Source organism: Rhinoderma darwinii, chromosome 1 (genome assembly GCF_050947455.1).
Source record: "Rhinoderma darwinii isolate aRhiDar2 chromosome 1, aRhiDar2.hap1, whole genome shotgun sequence".
In the NCBI taxonomy this organism is placed as follows: domain Eukaryota; kingdom Metazoa; phylum Chordata; class Amphibia; order Anura; family Rhinodermatidae; genus Rhinoderma; species Rhinoderma darwinii.
Genome location: NC_134687.1, coordinates 514,405,644 through 514,425,380, shown reverse-complemented (window position 1 = coordinate 514,425,380; position 19,737 = coordinate 514,405,644). Strand labels below are relative to the sequence as shown.

Genomic DNA, 19,737 nt, shown 5'->3' with positions numbered 1-19,737 from the left:
AAAATTATCCAGGTAGAGGTGGTAACCCTGGTCCAGCAGTGGGTGCACCAAATCCCACACAATTTTTGCATTAATTCCCAGAAAGGGGGGGGGGCATTCTGGGGGCTGAATACTGCTGTCCTTCCCTTTATATATCCTAAATGTGTACCCTGATGCACTCTCGCACAGCTTATACATCTTCACGCCATACCTTGCCCTCTTACACGGCAGGTACTGGCGGAATTGAAGCCTCCCTTTAAAATCTAGCAAGGACTCTTCAATAGAAATACACTTCTCAGGGGTGTATGCTTGGGAAAACCGGGCACTGAAACGGTCTAATAGGGTCTCCGTTTATACAAACGGTCAAAACTGGGGTCATCTCGGGGTGGGCACGGCTCATTATCAGTATAATGTAAGAAGTTAAATATTGGCTCTTTTTTTTAGGTTCCAGTTCAGTTCTGAAGTTGCTTGAGGGGCCTATATATTAGACACCCCTATGAAACACCCCATTTTAGAAACTAGACCCCTCAAGGTATTCACAACAGCATTTAGAAAGTTTATGAACCCTTTAGGTGTTTCGCGGGAATTTAGAGCAAAGTAGAGGTGAAATTTACATTTATTTTTTTTTTGTCAGAAAATCCTTTTTATTCCATTTTTTTCTATAACACAAAAGGTTTTACCAGAGAAACGCAACTTAATACTTATTGCCCAGATTCTGCAGTTTTGATAAATATCCCACATGTGGCCCTAGTGCGCTAATGGACTGAAGCACCGGCCTCCGAAGCAAAGGAGCACCTAGTGGATTTTAAGGCCGCCTTTTTATTAGGCACCATGTCCGGTTTGAAGAGGTCTTGTGGTACCAAAACAGTGGAAACCCCCCAAAAGTGACCCCATTTTGGAAACTAGACACCTTGAGGAATTCATTGTAGTTTTCATGTGGTGCATGTAGGTTTTTTTTATCAGTTTTTATTCTATTTTGAAGAGGCGTGGTGACTTAAAAAACGCAATTCTACTATTTTTTTTTATTCTATTTTTTTATAGTGTTCACCGTGCGCTATAAATGACATATTCACTTTATTCTGCAGGGCGATATGATTTCGGCGATACCAGATGTTTATAGTTTTTTTTATGTCTTATGGCGTTTGCACAATAAAATCCTTGTTGTAAAAAATCATTTACTTTTTGTGTTACCTTATTCTAAGAGCCAGAACTTTTTTATTTTTCCATCAATAAATCCGCTCGAGGACTTGTTTTTTGCATAACGAACTGTAGTTTCAATCAATACTATTTTTAGGTACATGCGACTTTTTGATGTCTTTTTATTCCATTTTTTGGGAGGTGAAGTGACCAAACAATTGTGATTCTGGTACGGTTTATTATTATTTTCTTTTACGGCGTTCACCGCGCGGGACAAATAATGAAATAATTTTGTAGTTCAGGCCGTTACGGACGCGGCGATACCAATTATGTATAGTTTATTTATATATTTTTATTAATAATAAAAGGACTGATAAGGGAAAAAGGGGGATTTTTACTTTTATTTTCTTATTTTTACACATCTTTTTTTTACTTTATTACTTTGTCCAACTAGGGGACTTGAGGGCAGGAGGCCCTGATCGCAATTCTAATACACTGCACTACATGCGTTGTGCAGTGTATTAGAGCTGTCAGCTACTCACTGACAGCAAGCATAGTGGGTCCTGACTTTGTCAGGACCCACTAGGCTTCCGTCGATGGCATAGCCGGACACCATTGTTAGGTGTCCGGTTGCCATAGTCACCATCGCTTAACCCCTAAAAATCCTCGATCGCTAGTGAACGCGGTTTTTTAGGGGTTAATCAGCGGGGACACAGCGATCTGTCCCCGCTATAGGAGCTGCGGCAACTGCTGTACAAGACATTGAAGACAAAAGAAGAGAGTTTGTAGCCAAAGATATATTAAACATACAAAATTTTTATTAGTAACATATATAAAAATACATTTGAGTAAAAAATATATGTATACATTAACATATATTACAGGACAAGACTCTAGAAAGTAAGTTTCAGAGAGCAAGTATCGATTGTAAAAATATGCAAATCAAGGGTTGTTACTACTTACAGCAACAAGGCACAGCCATGGGCGCGGCATGTGCGCCATCCTATGTGAATCTGTTCCTTGGCTTTTGGGAGAGACAGATTTTCCATGGGGATGGTGCCCATGCCGCGGACCATGTGCATCTATGGCTACGATACATAGATGATATTTTTTTCATCTGGCAAGGATCGGAGTCTGGGCTGATGAATTTCATGCAGCAACTGAACATAAATCCGTATAACATCAAATTGACCTATAAATACCATCAACAGAGGATTGAGTTTTTGGATATACAAATATTCACTGATGACTCTGGTTTCTTGCACACTGATGTGTGCCGCAGACCCACGGCAGTCAATTCTTTGCTGCATGCTTCATCGGCCCACAATCCATCCACTATTAGGGCCATCCCGGTTGGACAGTTTCTTTTGATTAGGCGGATCTGCTCATCCAATACCCTATTTGAAAAGCAATCTAACGATTTAAAAATCAGATTCAGAGAGAGGGGGTATAGCAATAGAGTGATTAAAACAGGATATGGGAGAGCAAAAAATACATCACGAAACGAGCTCTTGAGACCCAAACTCTACCAACCCAATGATCCTGAAATTAGATTCATCTCTACATACAACAGACAATGGAATCAGATGAGGGCAATTTTGGATAGACACTGGCCAATTTTAAAATCTGAGCCAGTATTGGCCCGGACGTTGCCAGAAAGGCCAATGATGACGGCAAAGAGGGCCAAGAATTTGAGGGATTTTTTAGTCAAAAGCCACTACGTACCCCGTCAGATCTGCCCATTCGGTTCCCGTGGACCCAAAAAGGGTTGTTATCCCTGTGGCGACTGCAAGGCATGTAGCAATATATGCCGAGCAACTAACTTTACGTCTGCTGATGGATTCAAACAATTTGAGATCAGGGAATACATCTCGTGTAGCAGTACACATGTGGTGTATTATGTCACATGTGGCTGCCAGAAAATCTATGTTGGACTCACATCCAGGGAATTAAGAACCCGGACCAGGGAGCACGTACGGGATATTGTTAAAGCAGCTGAAGTCGATGACCCGTTGACCCTTAAAACTCTACCTAGGCACTTCAAAAAGTACCACAATTGCAACCCCAAAACTCTATCGATACGTGGCATCGATAAGATACACTGTGGCATCAGAGGGGGCAACGTGAAAAAAACCCTGTCACAAAGGGAATGCAAATGGATCGTGATGATCGGATCCATGAAACCCTATGGCCTTAATGAGAATCTGAGCTTCGCTCCATTTCTATAGTCTCTGCCCCTATGCAGTTTTAAATTATTTTAATTTTGTCTGTTGGTATTTTTTCTAACTGCCTGTTTTTATTTAGGTTTCCCAAAAATTTTCCTGTTTGTCCTTTGGCCCGAAGACTGTGTCTGATGTCCCTAATCCCTTCTCCCTATTCAGAACATCTGAACAACAAAAATGTCCAACTCATTGTATTGTTTAATGTGATGGTAGAACGTAGTGACATTTCATGCTGATAATTGTCCCTTATGTTTGCTAATCCGACTTTGTCGTCAGAACTGTGATGAGATTGCGGGGTAAGAGGAAATTGATGCCCTCTATATTTCAAAAAAATTTGTGAGGGTCTGGATGACCTTCCGGTATTTTCTATATCAATTCCGACTATTGTAAACAGTGGGTGTATGTTTTTATAAATATGCCTTTCTATTGTTTGTAACGGCTGTCGACCCTACCCTTAATTGTCATTGACATATGCACTAAAATTATGTTTTATTGATTCATAGCCTAAAGAATATAATCCAAAAATCTATATATTTTTCCTTAGACATTCTTATGTACGTTGTCTAACATTTATCATAGGACTGATGCACCAGTCAAACTGGGTATAGTCTGTTCCGTCATGAAACATATAACTTTACTATAGTATGGTCACTGTATATCAATAGCTTGTGCTATTGTCTTACTGCATGTATTATTGTTTTTGCACTTATTGTTACACATTTTCTTTGTTATGTCTGCAAATATCTATTGCTGTTAATTGGTATTTATGGCGGTCAGCCCGGGAGAGCGGCATTGCACATCTTTGTGTATGCTGACCAAACACCAAGTACAACAAGAATTCCTTCACCTATACATATATTAACACTTCTCTTAGTGAGAAAAATATCCCCCTCCGCAAATCACTTGTTTTAAGTATGGCCATTCATATTCTTCACTTTATTAATGTTCTCCAACATCACACGTTTTATTTTTATTACACCGTCACTCTGTGTCATTACACCTTATGTCCTTTCCGTTGCATCCACATATTATAGTGCAATATGTTATGACATTCTCACTGTTTATCTACATATTATAAAGGGAGAAAATACGACTATGTATATATATATACATGAAAAACTACATTTCGGAGTAACATCTCACTTACACTGAATCTGGTGGCACGATGTGTGCGCATGCCCTGATCCGACCTGGGTTGCGACGTTGTCCCCGCTCCGTCTCCTAGAGTGCACTGCGCATGTCCGGAAATCCCGCTACGCGTCGGGTATCCGGATGTGCGCTCCAGCATTTGGAGGCGGAAGTGGGGCTTTCCTCGCTTCCGGTCATGGCTCTGATCATGCGCCGTGAAGCATCGTTTGCCTCTTTCTGTGTCACACAGTATAAAAAGGCTTCAAGACACAGGACATACACACACATCTCCGCCTGAGGAAGCAATATCTGAGCGAAACGCGCGTTGGGGCATTTGTGCTGGAGCACGTATCGAACTATCACGGCAATTCAATATGGGTAAGCTCTGTTCAATACACTCTATCTCCTATCAACCATGCTAGGAAGATACCCGATCGAGACGTTACATTTAGGTCTCAGATCTTTATAGAATAGTTCTCTCTCTATTGGGCTTTGTGTGATCTTGACTGAACTATCTGCAATTTTGACTACACCCTACAAGAGGGTTTTTGTTCTATCACATTTTGAGAGATTCTGTCTTTGCAATTATACAGCTTACCCAGATTTGCATATTTTTACTATCGATACTTGCTCTCTGAAACTTACTTTCTAGAGTCTTGTCCTGTAATATATGTTAATGTATACATATATTTTTTACTCAAATGTATTTTTATATATGTTACTAATAAAAATTTTGTATGTTTAATATATCTTTGGCTACAAACTCTCTTCTTTTGTCTCCAATATAGCTTAATAGAGTTGCCTATCTGATTATATATGGGAGGTCGGTCCTTGACCTAGACCTAGCCCAGAGTATTAATGCGTTCAGGAGTACATGTTTTGATTGCTGTACAAGACAGCAGCTGTCACAGCTCCTGTATGTGTCGGGAAGACGGCCGAAATGGCCGTTACTCCCTCGATGTAATATTCCGTCGCTGAGCGCGAACGATACACTTAGCACGACGGATTATTACGCCGTTGAGCGTTAAGGGGTTAATCAAGGAAGCCGCTGCAGATGAGACCCGACCAGGCTCCTCAAACACCATACGAAAAGTCCAGAGGAAGCCCTGGAAGTCACGGGTCTCTGGTCCTTGTCTCTCCCAGATAGGGTTCACCCATGCAAGAGCCTTGCCAGTGAGGAGAGAGATGATGAAAGCGACCCTGGCACCATCAGACAAAAATATCCTAGCATACAGGCTGAAGTGGATCTGGCACTGGTTCAAAAATCCATGACAGGAACCTGCGTCTCCATCATAGCGGTCCGGAAGAGGCAAAGAAAAATGCAGGTCGGCACTGCCAGGAGGTGTAGTCTGAGGATCAACACTGCCAGGAGGTGTAGTAGGAGGAACGGCAGCTCGTGCCTCCTGCTGACGTACGAGAATGTTCACAGCCTGGAGGAGTTGGTCCTGTCAAGACTGGAGGTCCCTCAAATCCGCCCGCATCTCCTGTGACGTCGTCATGGTCTGGGATCGACCAGCGGGGTCCATGACCTGAGCTTACTGTCACGTAGGGTTCGTGGACCCACTGGGCCGTACCATCTTGGCGGTAAGGCAGCTGGCCAACAGGACACAGGTCAAAGTCTATAGTTCGTATAGGGTACCTGTGGCAGCTCGGACAGTAGCAAGGCAGGCTTGGCAGGAACTTGGCAGCAGGTGGACGTCAGGCGTGGAGAAGCAGGACAGGCATGGTATACAGCACAGCACGACTACAGCTCAGCACGTCACTCGATCAGGATACAAGTATAGGATACAGGAACAGGAACACTGGGAGCAGGAAACACTAGGGGGCCATATGCAAGACAGACTAGGAATACACAACAAAGCTCAGGCGTGGGAGGATGGGGCTGGGACCTTCTTATAGCCCAGGGATCTCTGAAGCAATTAGCTCAAATCACCAACTTGCGTGCGCTCTGGCTTCTTAAGTCTGGACTGAGCTCTTGAGTGCACCCTGGTGGTCACTGTGGAGCAGGACGGCCGTATGTGCAGACATCTATTGAGAGAAGGGCGTCGACTGGATGGAAGGAGTTCGTGGTCAGCGACCACGGACATTACAGCTCCTTCCCTTCTGAGCTCTGCCCTGTGCCCAAACAGCAGTTTATGACCACATATGGGGTATTGCCGTACTCTGAAAAAATTGCTTTACAAACGTTGTGGTTCTTATTTTCCTTTATTTGTTGAGAAAATGAAATTTTTTTAGCTAAATCTACGTCTTATTGAAGAAAAAATTTTTTTTTTATTTTCACAGCCCAATTCTAAAAAAAATCGATGAAACATCCGTGGCGTCAAAATGCTCACTACACCAGTAGATGATTTCTTCAAGGGATGTAGTTTCGTGAATGGAGTCACTTTTGGGTAGTTTCCACTGTACTGGTAGGTTAGGAGCTTTGCAAAAGCGAAATGGTGCCAAGAAATCAATCCAGCAAAATTTGTACTCCAAAAGCCAAATGGCGCTCCTTCTCTTCTGATCCTTGCCGTGTGCCCAGACAGCCGTTTATGACCACATATGGGGTATTTCCGTACTCCAGAGAAGTTGCTTTACAAATGTTGGGGTTCTTTTTTTCCTTTATTTGTTGTGAAAATGAAAAATTTTGATCTCAAGCTACATCTTATTGATGAAACAGGATTGTTTTTATTTTCACTGCCCAATTCTAATAAAATCTATGAAACCCCTGTGGAGTCAAAATTCTCCCTACACTCGTAGATGAATTCCTCAAGGGGTGTAGTTTCTTAAATGGAGTCACTTTCTGGGCGTTTTCTCTGTTTTGGTCCTTCAGGGGCTTTGCAAATGCGACAACAGCCGTTTATGACCACATGTGGGGTATTGTTTTAATCGGGAGAAATTGCTTTAGAAATGTGGTGGTGCTTTTTCTCCTTTAGTCCTTGTGGAAATGAGAAAAAAATAGCTAAACCTACATTTTCTTTGAAAGAATGTAGATTTTCATTTTCACAGCCTACTTCCAATAATTTCTGCAATAAATCTGTGGGGTCAAAATGCTCACTACACCCCTAGATAATTTCCTTGAGGGGTCTAGTTTCCAAAATTGGGTCACTTTTGGGGGATTTCCACTGTTTTGGCACAGCAAGAGCCCTTCAAACCTGATGTAGCGTCCATGGCCGTGGGCCGTCGGGTTCACTCACCTCCCGACGCCCGCAGCCATGGATCCGTGAGCGCTGGTCCCCGTCTCCTTCCTAGGAGATGCCAGCGCTCACTTCCGCTCCATTCTGCTGTGTCCCGTAGGGTGCGTGCGCTCGCTCGTGTACGGCCTTAAAGGGCCAGCGCGCGCAAAAAGGAAATCGTCATCATCATCATCAACTGCCATGATTTCCTGGTCTATAAGAAGGCCCCAGGCCTTCTGATCCTTGCCTGAGCGTTGTTAGTCTATCCCAGTCTGTCTTGCAAATGGTCCTTTAGTGTTTCCCCGTTCCAGTTGTTACCCGTGCCCTGTTACCCGTTCCTGTATCCCGTATTGTTCTTGTTCCTGTGCCTTCCGGTGTTGGATTCGTGTCTACTGCACCTGCTGTCGTTTGCCACGTCCAGAGTCGTTTTCCACGTCCAGTGTCTTCTGTCACGTCTAGTGTCTTTTGCCACATCGGATACTGCCCGCCACGTCTGGCGCTACCTGCTGCACCAGCCTCCATCCGTGCTGAAGCCACAGCCACCGTCTGGACTAGTTCAGGTACCCAAGCGTTGCTATCTGCTATTGACTTTCGTGTAGACTCTGACCTGGTCAGCTGCCTCCCCTCTACGGCGGAGCGGCCTAGTGGGTCCACATACCCTGTGACCATGACAGTACGCTCAGGCCATGAAACCCGCCAGCTCAAGACCAAAGTTCAGCGGTTACAGACAGAGATGCATGACCTACGCACACGTCAGGATCAACTCCTTGAGGCTGTGAATTCTATCCTGGTCTGCCTGGATCTACTCGCTGTTCCACCCTCCTGAGGCTGTTGCTGTGCCACTGCCTGTTGCTCCTCCTGTTTGTTCCGGATCCACAGTTCCTCTGCCTCTTCCTCCTCGCTATGACGGTGATCCCAGAGCATGTAGAGGATTTCTTAATCAATGCACGGTTCATTTTAGGCTACAGCCTCATCTCTTCCCCTCCGAGGAGGCCAAAGTGGCGTTTATTATCTCCCTCCTCGCTGGCAAGGCCCTCGCATGGGCGAACCCAATCTTGGAGCAACAAGGACCTCTATCCGCGGACCTAGCCTTGTTCCTGCAGTCCTTTCATGCCGTGTTCGATGAGCCGGGTCGAACATCATCTGCCGCAGCCACTCTGTTGACCCTCAAGCAAGAGGGCTCCACAGTAGGGGAGTATGCTATCTCCTTCCGTACCCTAGCAGCTGAGCTGGTATGGAACAATGAGGCACTGGTGGCGACCTTCTGGCAGGGACTGTCCTCTCACATCAAGGACGAACTGGCGGCCCGCGACCTTCCTTCTACCTTGGATGCCCTCATCCTGTTAGCCACCCGGGTTGATATGAGAATCCGGGAGCGCACTCAAGAGGTTCGACAGGAGAGCCGGGCCCACAGACAGGCACCCTCGGTCCAGAGACCACTATTGTCTTCCCCTAGTGCGCTACCTGAAGAACCCATGCAGGTAGACAGAGTCCGGTTATCTGAACAGAAGAAGCAGCGCAGACGCTCCTATGGACTATGTATGTATTGTGGTCTTAAGGGTCATTTTGTGCGCCAATGCCCACAGAAACCGGGAAACTCCAGTACCTAGGGTTGATTGGAGAGGCAACTCTAGGTGGAACGTCTCCAAACGTTAAAACCCATTCCGGATTATCGATTCCTGTGGCCATCGTCTCCGGAGAAACATCACATCCTTCCTCCGCCTATCTTGACTCTGGAGCGGCTGCTAATTTCATCCAGCAGGATCTAGTGGATCGTTTACGTCTACCCACAGTCCGTCTGGAGAGACCCCTGTCTGTTGCCTCTGTGAATGGTCTACCATTGCCTGATCCGATCATGCTCATCATGGAGCCGTTGACACTACGGGTCGGAGCTCTTCACTCAGAACAGGTCACCTTCCTGGTACTACCTATCAATCCTATCCTGCTGGGTCTGCCATGGCTCCGCCTACACGCCCTGATCCTTGACTGGAATTCTGGAGAGGTTCTTCAATGGGGTTCCAGATGCCATAGCCATTGCCTGTCACAAGTCCGTCCTGTTGTGCTCCCTCTGCCTCAGTTACTTTCCGTTCTACCATCTCAGTATGCCAGTTTTGCGGATGTCTTCTGCAAACGAGAGGCTGAGACGTTGCCTCCACATCGGAATTAGGACTGTCCCATTGAACTGGTTCCTAATGCTTCTCTTCCCCGTGGACGAGTATATCCTCTCTCCTTGCCAGAGACTTTATCGATGTCAGCCTATATCAAGGAGAACTTGGAGAGGGGTTTTATTCGAAAATCTTCCTCCCCGCCTGGGGCAGGCTTCTTCTTCGTTAAGAAGAGAGATGGATTTCTTCGACCCTGCATTGACTACCGTGGTCTCAACCAGATCACGGTCAAGAACAAATACCCGGTGGCACTTATTTCCGAGCTCTTTGATCGCATACGAGGAGCCAAAAAATTTTCTAAGATAGATCTGCAGGGTGCTTATAATCTAATCCCGATTCGCCGGGGTGACGAATGGAAGACGGCATTTAACACCCGCGATGGGCACTACGAATACCTAGTGATGCCCTTCGGATTGTGTAACGCTCCCGCAGTATTTCAGGAATTCGTCAATGATATTTTCCAAGATCTCCTCTATATGTGTGTTGTAGTTTATCTCGATGATATTTTGATTTTTCCCCAGATCTGATTACTCATCGGAGGCATGTCCGTCAAGTTCTTCTGCGACTAAGAGAGAATCGCTTATATGCCAAGTTGGAGAAGTGCGTCTTTGAAAATAAATCTTTGCCCTTCCTGGGCTACGTCATCTCGGATCAAGGTCTTAAGATGGACCCTGAGAAACTAAAGTCTGTCCTGGAATGGCCACGTCCTCAAGGCTTAAGGGCCATACAACGGTTCCTGGAATTCGCCAATTTCTACCGGCAGTTTATTCCGAACTTTTCATCTCTGACAGCTCCCATCTCTACCCTTACCAAGAAGGGTGTGAACACCAAGGTGTGGACTCCAGAGGCAGAGTCCGCATTCATTAGCCTCAAGAAAACCTTCAGTTCAACTTCAATCCTCCATCACCCTGACGTATCTCGGCAGTTCTTACTGGAAGTGGACGCTTCCTCCGTTGGTGCAGGTGCACACTTCTGTTCCAGAGGAGCTCCAAAGGAAAGGCAGTAGTATGTGACTACTACTCAAGACTTTTTTCTTCTGCTGAGCGCAATTACTCCATTGGAGATCGGGAGCTACTGGCCATCAAATTGGCATCTTCTAGAAGGCGCAGCTCACACCATCTTGATCTACACCGACCACAAGAACCTTACTTACCTTCAGTCCCCTCAAAGACTGAATCCTCGTCAAGCCAGGTGGTCGCTGTTCTTCACCCGTTTCTAGTTTCTGCTCCACTACCGTCCCGCTGACAAGAATGTGAGGGCCGATGCCCTGTCAAGATCGTTTGAGACGGAAGACACGGTGAAGTCCCTTCTGACTATCATAGACCCATCCTGCGTTGTCACCGCTAATCCTCTGCAGCTTAGAGACATCCCTCCGGGGAGAACTTTTGTTCGGTTGGCAGACAGGAGAAGAATTCTCCGCTGGGGACACAGTTCTAAACTGGCTGGGCACGCTGATGTCCGTAAAACCCAAGACCTGATTGCTCGTCACTTCTGGTGGCCCACGCTACCTAAAGATGTTCTGGACTCTGTCTCTTCTTGCACGGTGTGTGCCTCTAACAAAGTTACTCACTCCAAGCCTGCCTGCCTGCTTCAACCTCTGCCTGTACCCAATGCCCCTTGGCAGCACATTGCAATGGACTTCGTCACAGACCTTTCTCCCTCAGCAGGATGAAACACCATCTGGGTGGTGGTGGACCGGTTCTCTAAGATGGCACATTTTATCCCGCTGACCGGCCTACCTTCTGCTCCCCGACTGGCGAGTCTCTTCATTCAACACATCTTTCGCTTGCATGGCTTGCCTCTTCACATTGTGTCCGACCGGGGGGTTCAGTTTACCTCTAAGTTCTGGAGAGCCCTCTGTAAACTCCTGGATGTGAGTTTGGACTTTTCCTCAGCCTATCACCCCCAGTCCAATGGGCAAGTTGAGAAGATCAACCAGATCATGGAGAATTATCTCCGCCACTTCATCTCTTCACAGCACGATAACTGGGCACAGCTTCTTCCATGGGCAGAGTTTTCATTCAACAACCACACAAGTGAGTCCACCACTTCCACTCCATTTCACATTGTATATAGGCAACATCCTAGAGTCCCTCTTCCTGTGTCGACTTCATCTCAGGTACCCGCTGCTGACTCTGCATATAGGGACTTCCTGCAAATCTGGCAACAGACCCGGTCCTCTATTTTGCTGGCAGTAGATCGCATGAAGCGAAAGGCAGATACTAGGAGAAGAGAGCCGCCTCAGTATCTTCCGGGGGCTAAAGTCTGGCTGTCCTCTCGGAACATTCGCTTGAAGGTACCCTAATACAAGTTTGCTCCCAGGTTCCTTGCTCCTTTCGAGATTCTGCAACAAATCAACCCTGTCTCCTATAAACTGCGGCTGCCTCCTATCCTCAGAATCCCTAACTCCTTCTATGTGTCCCTCCTGAAACCAATGGTCCTGAACCGCTACAGCAAGACTTCTAGTTCCACAGTTGCTCCCAGCGGTCCTTCTGATATATTCGAGGTAAAGGAGATCCTGGACTGCAAAAGGGTAGGAGGAAGGACTTTCTATTTGGTGAACTGGAGAGGGTTTGGTCCTGAGGAGAGGTCCTGGGAGCCAGAAGAGAACCTCAGTGCTCCTGCTCTTATTAAAAAGTTCCTCTCTCGCTCTGGCCCCAAGAAGAGGGGGCGTAAGAGGTGGGATACTGTAGCGTCCATGGCCGCGAGCCATCGGGTTCACTCACCTCCCGATGCCCGCAGCCATGGATCCGTGAGCGCTGGTCCCCTTCTCCTTCCTAGGAGACGCCAGCGCTCACCTCCACTCCATTCTGCTGTGTCCCGTAGGGTGCGCGCGCTCGCTTGTGCACGGCCTTAAAGGGCCAGTACAAAGGAAATCGTCGTCATCATCATCAACTGCCATGATTTCCCGGTCTATAAGAAGGCCCCAGGCGTTGTTAGTCTATCCCAGTCTGTCTTGCAAATGGTCCCTTAGTGTTTCCCCGTTCTAGTTGTTACCCGTGTCTTCTGCCACGTCCAGTGTCTTCTGCATCATCGGATACTGCCCACCACATCTGGCGCTACCTGCTGCACCGGCCTCCATCCGTGCTGAAGCCACAGCCACCGTCTGGACTAGTTCAGGTACCCAAGCGTTGCTATCTGCTATTGACTTTCGTGTAGACTGTGACCTGGTCAGCTGCCTCCCCACTACGGCGGAGCGGCCTAGTGGGTCCACATACCCTGTGACCGTGACACCTGACATGGTGCCTAAAATATTTTCTAATAAAAAGGAGGCCCAAAATCCTCTAGGTGCTCCTTTGCTTCTGAGGCCTGTGCTTCAGTCCATAAGCACACTAGGACCACTTGTGGGATATTTCTAAAAACTACAGAATTTCACCTCTACTTTGCTTTAATTCCTGTGAAACGTCTAAAGGGTTAAGAAACTTTCTATATGTTGTTTTGAATACTTTGAGGGGTGAAGTTTTTAAAATGGGGTGACTTATTGGTGGTTTCTAATATATAAGGCCCTCAAAGCCACTTCACATCTGAACTGGCCGCTGTAAAAATAGCCTTTTGAAATTTTTTTGAAAATGTGAGAAATTGCTGCTAAAGTTCCATACCTTGTAACGTCCTAGAAAAATAAATCGATATTCAAAAAACGATACCAATCTAAAGTAGACATATGTGGGATGTTAATTAGCAACAATTTTGTGTGGTATAACTGCCTGTCTTATGAGCAGATACATTCAAATTTAGAAAAATGCAAATTTTTTAAATTTTTCGCTAAATTTTGGTGTTTTTCACAATTAATTACTGAATGTATAGAGCAAATTTTGCCAGTAACATAAAGTCCAATGTGTCACGAGAAAACAATCTCAGAATCACTTGGATAGGTAAAAGCATTCCGAAGTTATTATAACATAAAGTGAAACATGTCAGATTTGAAAAATGAGGCTCTGTCAGGAAGGTCAAAAGTGGCCAAAGCGGGAAGGGGTTAAAGGGTCCCTCCCTGCTCTAATTACAGTCACCCAGCTCCCTCCCAGCACACGTTCACAAACACCCACTAATAATCATCATGCTTCTCTGCATCTCAATCTGTCCCTGGTCTAATTACAGTCACACAGCTCCCTCTATGCACACTGTCACGAAAACTCACTACTAATCATCACGTTCCTCTGTGTCTCCATCTGCCCCTGCTCTAATTACAGGCACCCATCTCCCTTCTCCACAAACCTTCACAGCCTGATAGATGTAAGTCCGCCCACTCCACCTATGTGAGACATTTATGTACACACAATCCAGTCAGCACATCTTCCTGACCTGCTGCTGGATCTGTGCCAAGGGATCCTGTATTTCAGTGCAGAAAAGCACCAAACACTACTCCACACAATCTCTGTCTCCATACCTCCCAACTTTTAAAGTGTCGCGCAGAGGGACAGCCGAAGCAGTGCGCGACAATTTTTTTTCATTTAATGCCATGCCTCTAACCATGCCCATTCACATCTGGTTCAGCCCACACATCATTATGTTCCCATAGTGCCTCCCCACAGTATAATGTCCCCATAGAACCCTACACACAGTATAATGCCCTTACAGCTGCCCCCCACACAGTGCCCATGTAGATAGTGCCACACACCCCCTTAGATAGCGCCACTCATTGTAACCATTGGGGCTCCCTCTAGGAGTGGAAACCCCATTCAGAGCATCGGCCACGCGGTGGACGGGGAGTCCGCTCCAGGAGGAGCCCCTGACGTCACTATCCATATATGGACAGTGATGTCAGGGGTTCCCTCTAGGAGCAGAATTCCCGGCCAGAGCGTCATCCATGCTTGAAAGGGAATATATATATTTATTTATTTTAATAAAAATGTGTACCAGTATGTTTGGTGCAACTTTACAAATATTTTTTATTAAAAATGTATTTTACTTTTTGAGATACAGCTGCTCTGTATTCTCTAAACAGAGCAGCTGTATCTAGCGCTATTCACTGAATAAGTCAGTCCTGCGGATGTGACGGATTCAGTGACATCGGGTGCTGCGTGTCTGACAGGCAGTATCCACCTGTTATCGATCACATCTAAGTTCATAACTTTCAAAGGTGTACATAGCCTTTAAATCCATATACACACACGTATAATATACAAAAGAAAAAAAAACAATGCAAACAAATAATGAATTTGAACTTTATTGCTCCTGGTGAAGATTCCAAATTCATATGCCAACTTTTTTTTTCTAAAAATATATATAGATCAAAATAAAACATTTCTTACAAGAGCATTACAAATCTATACACATAGAAATCTTGCCCAATCCACATAAACAAACTATCATTGATACTTTAAGAAACAACTTGCTAGGTTAAGATGAGGACATGCACAATTATACAGATCCTTGGAAAAAATAAAAATAATAATGGAAAGAATATTATACTTTAATTTTAAAAATAAAGTTGCCTATTGCTATTTAGGACTTAAACCCTGAGGAGAACTTTGTCATTTAACATTCCAGAACTGCCATCTTGTGAGTCCTACTGAGGGTATATGTACAGTTTGGTCAAGAACTTCAGAGGCTATAATATTTTCTTATGGTCTTCAGGGCTCCACCGTATTTCACAAACAATTCCAATAAATTCTTCTGGGCATAGTTAGTTGTTTTCCTGGGATTGTGCTGTTGCCTACAAATGAGAAATCATTACATTTTATTATCTGTACCCCTATGGAAATGAAAATATGTCTATACATTTATCCAGAATTAATAAAGGCAATCTATATAGATTGTATTAGGCAAACTCTTTGTATACTTTAACTAAAACGGCCCATCAAGAAGGTTTTTAAACCATATATGAGGTAAAAAAATAAATTTATATATAGATAGATGATAGATAGATAGATAGATAGATAGATAGATAGATAGATAGATAGATAGATAGATAGATAGATAGATAGATAGATAGATAGATAGATATACATACATACAGTGTTGGTCCACTGTGTTATATCAAGTCCAGAATCAGCGCAGCCATCTACCAGGAAATTTTAGAGCACTTCATGCTTCCCTCTGCTAACAAGCTTTATAGAGGTGCTGATTTCATTTTCCAGCAGGACTTGGCACCTGCCCACACTGCCAAAAGTACCAATACCTAGTTTAATAACCACAGTATCACTGTGCTTGATTGGCCAGCAAACTCACCTGACCTAAACCCCATAGAGAATCTATGGGGTATTGCCTAGAGGAAGATGAGAGACACCAGACCCAACAACGCAGACGAGCTGAAGGCTGCTATCAAAGCAACCTGGGCTTCCATAACACCTCAGCAGTGCCACAGGCTGATCACCTCCATGCCACGCCACATTGATGCAGTAATTCATGCAAAAGGAGCCCCGGCCAAGTATTGAGTGCATATACTGTACATACTGTTCAGTAGGCCAACATTTTGATATTAAAAATTATTTTTGAAACTGGGCTTATATAATATTCTAATTTTCTGATACACTAAATTTTGGGTTTTCATTAACTGTTAGCCATAATCTTCAACATTAAAAGAAAAAAAATGCTGGAAATAGATCACTCTATGTGTAATGAATTCATATAATATATTTCACTTTTTGAATTGAATTACAAAAAGAAATTTAATTTTTGATGATATTCTAATTCATTGAGAAGGACTAGTTTATATATATATATATATATATATATATATATACATACATACACACACACACACACACACACACACACACATACATACACACACACAGTATATCTATCTATCTATCTATCTATCTATCTATCTATCTATCTATCTATCTATCTATCTATCTATCTATCTATCTATCTATCTATCTATCTATCTATCTATCTAGCTATCATCTATCTATCATCTATCTCTAAAAGTATAGGAAGAAACAGGAAATTGGATCCAGCGAGGAGTCTGTATGATTCTGTTAAAATGTAGGAATCTTCTTCCAAGTTTTATTGAGATGAAGGATAAAAACAAGTGCAGTGAATGTAAAGAAATTTCCCAAGTATGCAATGGAGGGATAAACAGCAAATGGAGCGGTGCCTACGCGTTTCTGACGCTGACTGCGTCCTTAGTCATGGCTGCTGTTCAGAAACGCGTAGGCACCGCTCCATTTGCTGTTTATCCCTCCATTGCATACTTGGGAAATTTCTTTACATTCACTGCACTTGTTTTTATCCTTCATCTCAATAAAACTTGGAAGAAGATTCCTACATTTTAACAGAATCATACAGACTCCTCGCTGGATCCAATTTCCTGTTTCTTCCTATGTCTACACGTGTGCCGACACGGGGATCCGTGCTAGAGTGACTCAGCATATCTGCAAGATAGGTGAGCTGGAGGAACCCTCCTACATTTATCTCTAAAAGTAGTCAGGTTCACATCTTCACCCTTAAAGCAAACTAATAATCCAGTAATACACACGATTAGCATAGTGGTAAAACAAAGCGTGTCGGACTGGGGTTTCTCAGGTCTACCAGAGGACTTGATCCCTGAGGACCCCCTCCATCTATACAAAACTTGTACACTTTTAATTTCATCTTTGTTGCTATTATTGCACACAAAGGGCATAATATGTTATTTAAAGGCAATGTGTTGCCAGAAAAACATGTTTTTTTTTTTTTAATTAAACATTTAGTGTGTGGGTGATTAAACATTGTTCAAATTTTTTTTATTTTTTTCACGAGTCAGGAAATATTATAAATTAATTCTAATTTATAGTATTTCCCATTTCTGGTCACTAGATGGAGCTATTCCCAAAATTGCAGCATTGCAACATTGGGTAAAAAGCCCTCGCTCTAGTGAGCTCTCAGCATCCCCCCCTCCTTTATCCTGGCTAGTGCCGGGATAAACGAGGGGTTTGAACAGTCTAACCTCCTACACTGTGTGTCGCCATTTTTTGAGCTAACACACAGTGTAGTAGGTTTACATACAGTAGTAAACGTACACAAACACGAACATACATTGAAATCTCTTACCTGCTCCTGCCGCCGCGGCTCCCTCCGGCCCGTCCGCTCCGTCTGCTGCCGCTGGTCCAAGTGCACAAGTCCGGAAGCCGCGACCGGAAGTAGTAATATTACTGTCCGGCCGCGACTTCCGGTCCACAGGAAAATGGCGCCGGACGGCGCCAATTTCAAGTTGGACTGTGTGGGAGCGGCGCATGCGCAGTTCCCACACAGACGCCGTACACACAAGTGAATGGGACGGGAGCCGTTCGTCGTCCCTATGGGACTGTGGCTGCCGTATTCCATGTCTGTATGTGTCGTTAATCGACACACACAGAAATGGAACAAAAAATGGCAGCCCCCATAGGGAAGAAAAAGTGTAAAAATAAGAAAAAGTAAAACACAAACACACAAATAAATATAAACGTTTTTAATAAAGCACTAACATCTTGAACATATGAAAATTTTTTCTGTGATGACACTGTTCCTTTAAGTATCATTCCATAAGAAATAGATCCTAGTGACAAATTATTGGCTTGTCTACTACTGGAACATTGGGGCGCATCATTGTGTTAGAGTCACGGCCCACCAGGGAATCCCCTGGTACCCTTGTGGGCCTGTCTGACCCTGAACAAAAAACAAAATGTAGCAGCTCACGAACTACCACAATCAACTCCTTCACTTATGCGTGTGCATGGAGATGGTGTGGTAGAACAGAAAACAGAATAGCAAAATGAATACCCAGCCACAGGCAGGAGCTCAAATGCAAAATCTGTATTATGGGAAAGAAAAAGTTTCTCTATTGAATTTTTTTTATATTCTCCGTAATAAAGATTTTACATTCAATCACCTACCTGGTGCTGGGTCTTCGTTTTGAAATTAACATTTTCTTAAAAAAAGGTTGTCCCAGAAGCAATTTTTTTTCCTGTGGATAGGTGATGATGGTCTGTTCGCTGGGGCCCCACCAATAATCACGAGAACAGGGTTCCCAAACTCATTGTTCCTCCCCACTGCACACCGCGCAGTAATGTGGAACTTGAATGAAGCGGCAGTCAAGTATGAGTCCATTGCTCCATTCAAGGTCTACAAGAATGACGGAAACAGCTGGGCACTGTACACTGTTGCTTGTCATTCCCATAGACTTTGAATGAAGAGACAGCACGCATGCTCGACCACCAGTCCTTTTAAAGTCCTACTCACTGCGGTCAAGCAATAAGAAATAAGGGGTTTGGGACCCCCGTGCTCATGATCAGTGAGGGTCCCATCGGTAGGGCGATCAGACAATTAATCACCTATCCTGTGTAAGATGATAAAGGGGTATTCCCAGAATTGAAAAAAAACAAAAAACTGAACTTTTAAAATTTGTATAGGCAGGAAAGTTTTATAGGCTTGACATGTGCCCTGGGTCCTTTATCAACAACGGGATCTAGGGGGGCCTCCACCACCCACACTTTGATGGCTCTTCAATATAAAGTCTAAGGTAGTCGCTGGCTCCATAACTTCCATAGAGTTCAGAGGAAAGGGCCACGCACAGATGCAATTCCTGTGGCTGTTATAGGCGGTCAGAGTGCCTAAGGTGGGATGGGGGCCACAAAATGTTTTGCCCTGCAGCCTTCACAGCATTGCTTTAAGGGGAGAACACCTCTGTAATATGGCATCCAATGGACATGCCACAATTTTTTTTGCCGTCAGATTGATATATAATCTGTAAAAAATAAACCTTTAAATGAAATAGGAGACATACTGAGGTACAGTAAATCCCCATAGATTTCTAAGGGTGCCTTATTGCAGCTCTGTATAAAAATTTAGAGGTTGTATGAAGCGATAATACAGTTGTGTACATGACCCCAAAGTGATGTCTTTGACCAATTAATTTCACAGACATTCAGTAGTAGATGTGATGTCACATGTCAGACCATTCAGCTTGTAGAAGGCTTCTAAATTATGTATTCTAAGGGCTGGTACCTCAAATGAATATGAATGAGCAGCCATATTATTTAAGATACT

At 44.2% G+C, this 19,737-nt stretch overlaps 1 protein-coding gene across 1 annotated transcript in view; it reads right to left on the bottom strand.

Moving 5' to 3' along the window:
* Positions 1–14,934: 14,934 nt before the first annotated feature.
* Positions 14,935–19,737, bottom strand: part of CDO1 (cysteine dioxygenase type 1) — a 57,578-nt gene continuing 52,775 nt past the window's right edge. The window contains exon 5 of the mRNA XM_075854818.1: positions 14,935–15,439. Within this exon, the coding sequence (XP_075710933.1) occupies positions 15,410–15,439 (30 nt within the window). The 3' untranslated portion in view covers positions 14,935–15,409. The remainder of the gene's footprint in view (positions 15,440–19,737) is intronic.